This window comes from Oryx dammah, unplaced genomic scaffold (assembly GCF_014754425.2).
Source record: "Oryx dammah isolate SB20612 unplaced genomic scaffold, SCBI_Odam_1.1 HiC_scaffold_18, whole genome shotgun sequence".
Classification (NCBI taxonomy): domain Eukaryota; kingdom Metazoa; phylum Chordata; class Mammalia; order Artiodactyla; family Bovidae; genus Oryx; species Oryx dammah.
The window spans coordinates 30,040,446-30,047,938 of record NW_024070202.1 but is presented as its reverse complement, the minus strand read 5'-3'; the positions used below and the strand labels follow the sequence as shown (position 1 = coordinate 30,047,938).

At 50.1% G+C, this 7,493-nt stretch overlaps 1 protein-coding gene across 1 annotated transcript; it reads left to right on the top strand.

Annotated features, from left to right (window-relative positions):
• The first annotated feature begins 3,769 nt into the window (after window positions 1-3,769).
• SP8 (Sp8 transcription factor) lies at window positions 3,770-6,281 on the top strand. The gene is made up of 2 exons (XM_040260635.1): window positions 3,770-3,790; window positions 4,788-6,281. Exons 1-2 carry the CDS (start codon window positions 3,770-3,772, stop codon window positions 6,279-6,281), a joined length of 1,515 nt encoding a protein of 504 aa, XP_040116569.1.
• The last annotated feature ends 1,212 nt before the right edge of the window (window positions 6,282-7,493 follow it).

The following is a 7,493-nucleotide window of genomic DNA, read 5'->3' as shown; positions in this document are numbered from 1 at the left end:
ATTGATTAGTCTTCAAACCAGCCAGCAAAAAAGCTCCCCTTTTCCACTCTATCTAAAGAGATGTTGATGTATATTGTAGCTGCAAGGTGTTAGATATACTTGAGCAAGTTGTTCCCAGGATGTAAATTAGGTCCCAAAAGCTGTTGTCCAAATCGAAGAAACAGAGAAATTAATCTGGGAGACTATCCATCATCACCGGTAATAAAGAGAGCGACATGGATGAGACAGATGATATGATTAAGGGGCTGTGGTCGTTTTAATTAACTTTTTGCTGTCCTGTAATGATCAAACTGGTCACCAGACCCGGTCAATAAGCATGTTAATATCAAACAAATAAAACCAGGGATGATTAAAAACCTCCTGGTTTATTAAATTTGAAATTCAAATGAAATTTATGCTGCAGATGCATACAGAATGCTAATAGATTTTAGCTTTATTGAAAGTGGATCTCACAGGTTTGCAAGAAACAGCAGAATAGCCATCTACGCCTCTCCCAGGCAGCACTTAAACTTATGAGGTGGGGGAAACTTTTAATTGATGTTAGAAAGACTGCACTTCCTATCTTTCTTCCTCTTCCCCTTCCAAACCTCCATATTATCACAGTTTAATACTCAAGAGCAGTCATCAATATCACAAAAGGTAAACTGAACTGGATGTGCTATGAAATGCTTTCCCTGACAGACTGTATCTACAATGGATTACAGATGTTCCCTCCTGTGGGAGGATTCAAAAATAATACAGTCACTTCTGCAAAGTGGAGAAAGAGCTGCCATTAAGACCAGTTTCACTGTTGGTCTGGTTGGTTGCTGGTCACTGTTTCAAATTACTGTTGTTTCAATTTTTGGTCAATTATATAATTCTCTTTGCCTTTCCTTTTTAATTCTTCTGTCTTATGCCTTAGGACAAACACTAACGACTTATTTTGGGGTGAGGGGTAGGGTGAAAAAGAAACTTTGACAATACTAGTATAAAATAAACACCTGATTTTAAAGTGGGAGTAAATGGACTACACATATATATATGAAAACATATTTTTTCATAATGAAGATGCACATACAAACCTTTGTGAAAATCTGCAAGTCAACCTTATGCAAACTGAAGAATCCGGTATACTCATTATATCCACACCAACATTGTGACCCATTGTCCTAGGCAGAATTACATGATTCTAAAGTGAATTTATATAAATACAATCTTAAAAGTAGATACTCAAATTTGTAATCACATGATGCGTGTTTTTCTAATTCCTGCATTTTTTGAGAAAACAATGGTTAATGTTTGTTTATTCTCAGAATCAGCTTTTAACTTTTCAAAAGTCCTGCCTCACTTCCTACTAGAGATAGGAGGATAAAAAGATAAATAACTATTCATAGAAGGGAGTCTTCCCTAAAGCTTTCTTTCTCCACCTTTGAGGGTGACGGTATTGATTAGAATTAAATCCCAAATTTGAACAACTGTATATTAGGTCTTTAAAATGAATATCATTATAGAAGGAGACCAAAGCAATGAAGTTAATTCTCTTTTATTTGTTAAACGGAATTCCCTCCTTTCCCCCACCCCTTCCTCCTTCTGGGCTGGCCTGTCACGCCTTCTCAACACGCTAAAATCATTCAGAGTGGCTTGCAGGGAGAAACACGACATTTATGGTAAGCGTCAGCCTTCAGAGAAAGAAAGCAGTTCATTAATTTACTTCAGAATGTACCTTATCCCCTTAATCAATAGATATGATGTACAGTCAATATCTCAACACTGTTATAAAGGGGTCAGAAACACTCTCACACCACAAACATCAGCCTCAACTCTGTTCAGTGAAACACAATGCTACAACCTGACTTTGGACTTCAGTAAACCCCGGGAGGATTTTTTTTTTTTTTTTTAACATCCCCAGAAGCTGTGATGTACTTGAGGAAGGTTTAAAACAACAATAAAATGAAAAGTTTTCCTCTGTCAAAATAAAACACCTCTCTCAGTAACATTTTTTTAAAATCAATTCTGACTTAAAATTAGATTTCTGGGAGCATTTGTCATTGCTTAAATATGTGAATTACTTTTTAAAAACATGGATATTCAACAGGGCTTCAAAGGCTGTGGGCTTTTTGTTACACTGGTGCGGTGCTTTCTGTAGTTTAAGATGTTTCCTTGTGGTGTCAGTGAAATTGTAATTACATTTCTGTAGGCAACATTTCTGTAGGCAACACAAATGGCAAGCAAGTTCTAAAATCCACCAAATTTGAACTGTTCACATGCATACATTTAACAGATATCTGGCCCAAACCCCACTAGACACAGAAGCTTCCAATACACGTGGTCCAAAATTTGTTAAAAGCTTGTTTCTCTTCTCAGATAAATAAAACCCCCAGATTTCAATCAAAATCCCGATTTTTTTTTTCTCAGAAAGAGGCGGTGGGATATCCTACGAAAACTCCTCCATTCTATAAAACGCTCAATTTCTCACCCCTCAAGAAAAAAAAAAAAAGAAAAAAACAATACTCTTACCCCCCCCCTTTTTTAGTCTAATCCTTTTGTATTAAAATTTACTCATCGCCACGGGACAAACACACGGTCTCCCCTACAGTGAGACTTACACTTCCAAAGCCGAATCCCCCCTCAGAAGAAAAAAAAAGCTACCGCATCAAAGTAACAACTCTTTGACGCAGGCGCACACCCTCCCGAACGCTCTAAAAGTACCCGTCAGCCTCCCTAAATTTTTACCCTTCCGCTGTAAAGCCAGGAAAGAACAGGATGGTATTAATATGATTGTTTTAAAATGTAGTGACAGTACCCGAAAAATTAAGGGGAAGAAAACCAGTCAAGATTTGAGCTACAAGAAAACCCGAGGAAGTTGGCGACAGTGATAGCATTTGTGAATATTTATTCAACCTCACTCAACTTCGCAGTCAGTTTCACTCTTCAGATCGCCATGTCTCTCTTTTACGTACGTACACTTTTCTGCACCGGTCCTAGTCTCCATCACAGTTTCGTTGCAGAGACACACACAAGCACACACGACCTCCCCCCCCCCACGTTTGTGACACACTGCCCTTGCCTCTCCCATGTGAAGCGAGCACACACGCATCCACTCCCTCCTTTTTCACACACACAAACCCACATATCCACTCTTCCTCTTCTCCAAACCAAACACTCAGACGCCACCTATCACACTCCCCCCCGGCCCCGCAACACACACTCTACTGCACTGTCCCTCTTCCCTTCCCAGGTTTATCACTCAGTTGCACTACACTCACCCTTCCCCTCAACAATTTACTGGTCTGCTACCCTTTGTCACACATCCAGTTAAATTGTCACTCACAACCCCCTCTGCCTCTCTGCACTGTCCCTGCCCTCCCCCCGTCTCGGTTACACTGCCAGACTCTAGTCCCCAACCTCGCCGCATCCCCCCCATCCCCTCCCCCGGCCGCACTGTGTTCTCAGCTTGGTTGCACTCGCACATAGTTACACACACACACACACAAAACCGCTTTGTAACACACACGCAGTCACGCGCGCCCCTCCCGCTACCGCTTCCCGCAGCCCCCCCACGGCGGCCGGCGGCGGCGCCGATGACCTCACGGCGCGCGCGCGGCGCGGCCCGGCGAGGCCGCAGATTGGCTGGCCGCGCCTCCGCGGCACTTCAAAGCCGGAGAGGGAGCTACAATTGTGGTGGAATGGGCGGAACTGATCATTGTATTGCACACCTCTAAAAAAAACACTGCCTCTGATTTATCAATATAAAAAAGATCCTCTGAGAGGAGGAGGGCACTTTTGTGTGATGGCAACTTCACTTCTAGGGGTGAGTCTCAGGATTTTCTCTTGCTGGTTTAATTAGTTTTCTTTTATTGCCGATCGGAGGGGGTTAAAGTCGCCCCGGCCAGGCCACGGGCTATCAGTCTCTATTGAGAGCTTTTTTCCTCCCCCCTTTAAATACAAGTGAGTTTAGAGAAAAGAAAGAGGGGGAGGGGGGGCAGAGTCACTTTTTTCAGCGCAGGAAAAGGTTCGGAGGGCATTTAGACAAGCCACCTCGCAGCGCCCGGCCGCTCCCCGCCCCGGAGACGTGCGTCCAGCCTATTTTACGTGAGACGATTTCGGGGGTAAAGAGAGCAAGTTTTTTTCTCCTGGGCAAACTGCAGATTCTCCCCTCTTCCCCTTAAAAAAATTCCTCAGCCCGCCTTGTCTTGCAGGTACGTTGAACCCGTCTCTCTCTCTCTCATTTTCTCTTTTTTAGTATTGTAGACTTTTTTTTTTTTTTTTTAAGAAAATCAGGAAGAGCGATCGAGCCCTATAGTTTGACGTCTTTTGGCCTGGGAGAAACAACCCAGGATGGGTTTCTGGGAACTGCAACAGGATTTTCAAAGCTCTTTTGTGGATTTCAGGAGTAGCTCTTAAAACCAATCCAGTGGTTTTTCCCCAGGCTTCTCCGCAAAGGAATCTTCCTCCCCAATCTGGACTTTTTTGCTTGCTTGTTTGTTTCGAAGTGCCTGGGGCCTTGTGTGCAAAAGAGTGTTGTTTTAGGTGAGAATACTTGTCAAACTCTTCTTTAGCGTGGCGCTTTACTCCCGAATCAGACGCCGGCAGCCAAACTTGTCCCCTCCCGTAGAGTAGGAAGCAGCCAGGCGCCGGGGCTGTTGGGGGAGCCAGGTGAGTTGGTGGCGCGGCGCCGCAGCGAGAAATGGGGTGCACTGGGGGCGTTTTGGAGGCTACTGGGGACTGATGCACATTTCCTTCCTCCCTCCCCCACCGGGCCTTTGCCCACCTCCCCTCCCCCACCCCTTCTCCTCTCCTTCTCTCAGGAAGAACCGAGGTTGGGATCAACTCCTTTGGCCATGCTTGCTGCTACCTGTAATAAGATCGGCAGCCCCAGCCCGTCTCCCTCCTCCCTCTCGGACAGCTCATCTTCCTTCGGCAAAGGCTTCCACCCCTGGAAACGGTCCTCGTCCTCTTCCTCAGGCAGCTGCAACGTAGTGGGCTCCAGTCTCTCAAGCTTCGGCGTGTCGGGGCCCTCCAGAAACGGCGGCTCATCATCGGCCGCGGCCGCGGCGGCGGCGGCGGCCGCGGCGGCGGCGGCTCTGGTGTCCGACTCTTTCAGCTGTGGCGGCTCACCCGGCTCTAGCGCCTTCTCCCTAACCTCCAGCAGCGCCGCCGCCGCCGCGGCCGCCGCGGCCGCCGCCGCCTCGAGCTCTCCTTTCGCAAACGACTACTCGGTGTTCCAGGCCCCTGGCGTGTCGGGGGGCAGCGGCGGCGGGGGTGGCGGCGGCGGCTCCTCGGCACACTCGCAGGACGGCTCCCACCAGCCCGTGTTCATCTCCAAAGTGCACACCTCTGTGGACGGGCTGCAGGGCATCTACCCGCGCGTGGGCATGGCGCATCCTTACGAGTCGTGGTTCAAGCCCTCGCATCCCGGCCTGGGCGCCGCAGGCGAAGTGGGGTCGGCCGGCGCCTCCAGCTGGTGGGACGTGGGCGCGGGCTGGATCGACGTGCAGAACCCGAACGGCGCGGCGGCGCTGCCCGGCTCTCTGCACCCTGCCGCCGGGGGGCTCCAAACCTCGCTGCACTCGCCGCTCGGAGGCTACAACTCGGATTACTCAGGCCTGAGCCACTCAGCCTTCAGCAGCGGCGCCTCTTCGCACCTGCTCAGCCCCGCGGGGCAACACCTCATGGACGGCTTCAAGCCGGTGCTGCCCGGCTCCTACCCGGACTCGGCCCCGTCGCCGCTGGCCGGCGCTGGGGGCTCCATGCTGAGCGCGGGGCCGTCGGCGCCTCTGGGGGGCTCCCCGCGCTCTTCAGCGCGCCGCTATTCTGGCCGCGCCACCTGCGACTGCCCCAACTGCCAAGAGGCGGAGCGGCTGGGCCCGGCCGGGGCGAGCCTGCGGCGCAAGGGCCTGCACAGCTGCCACATCCCGGGTTGCGGCAAGGTGTACGGCAAGACGTCGCACCTCAAAGCGCACCTGCGCTGGCACACGGGCGAGCGGCCCTTCGTGTGCAACTGGCTCTTCTGCGGCAAGCGCTTCACGCGCTCCGATGAGCTTCAGCGGCACCTTCGGACCCACACCGGCGAGAAGCGCTTCGCCTGCCCGGTGTGCAACAAGCGCTTCATGCGCAGCGACCACCTCAGCAAGCACGTGAAGACGCACAGCGGCGGCGGCGGCGGCTCGGCGGGGTCCGGAAGCGGCGGCAAGAAGGGCAGCGACACCGACAGCGAGCATAGCGCCGCAGGCAGCCCGCCTTGCCACTCCCCGGAGCTGCTGCCGCCCCCCGAGCCCGGGCACCGAAACGGCCTGGAGTGACGTGCACCCCGCCCCTGCCCCTCTCCCCTTCCTCCTCCCACCTTGGTCCGTTTGGGCTTTGTGGGTCCTGGCTTTGGCTTCAGTCTCTCTCCACCCTGCTCACTATCTCTGTCTCTGCCCTTCTATCTTTTAACTCTCTCTGTGACAACTTTGTAAAGGGAATGTGGACATGTAAGTAACACGCGTTGCTCTCCTGGGCCCTAGCTGTCTCTCTACCGGATAACACCGTTGGGGCCCAGAACAGCCCCAGCCGGCCCCTCGCCAGGCCTTTAATTCTGGTCCTCTCCTTGTTCTCCCTTCACCATCCCCAGTTGGGACGGGCACATCTTTTAGAGGGAAGTGGCCGCTGGAGGTAAGGGTGGACCGATCCAGTGCCTGCACGCGCGGTTAACAACTAGGCTGAGCAAGTTTGAGCGCCACCCAGGGCCTCCGGAGCAGGCCAGCCGCCGACTGGCTAGGTACCAGTACCAGAACCGCATTTTCGGGCGTCTGAGTTGCGAAGCGCCCTGCCTTGCAGCCGGGCGTCGCGGCCTGCCCTTCGCAGAGCTGTCGGGTGCCCATCTCGGGGCACGGAGACCCGGAATTTGCCTAGTTCAGCTCTCCAACGCCAGCCCTGACTCTCCCTTTGTTCCCTTGGGTGGTACCGATGCAAGTTTTAGCTAAGGGCAGTCTTGGTGAATCGATGCAACAGCCTTCTTTAATCTTTATAACTTTTTTAAACAGAAAATCTAAAGGAAACAACAGCATCCTTCTATTTGGTTTCCCTTGTAGGTAGTTTTTCCTCTATCAGTAAGCAAGTCTTTCTCGCAAAGTTGTGCTAATATTGATCCCAAAGTTATTTTGATCTCATTAACTTATGGGGGTGGGGGTGAGGGTAGGTGTCTTTTTCTTATGCAAAAATACCCCTTTCCGGTGAGGCCAGATTAACTATATCCGTGTTTGTCCTTTGCTACCTCGTTTTCACCACTCCCGAGCATAATCTCTTTTTTTTCCCTAGTCCAGCAGTCAATTTGTATAGAACTCATTTTTGTAAATTCTTGCAATTCGTTGAAGATTCTTAGGGTTTAACTTTTTTGTGTGTGATTTAAACTTATAAACAAGTAAAGAAGCTATTGTTTATTTCGGACCAGGCTGTAGTTTAAATGCCAAAAGGGAAAAACAGAAAAAAAAATTGTAAGATATATCTGAACCTAATGGTTTGTACAACTGGAG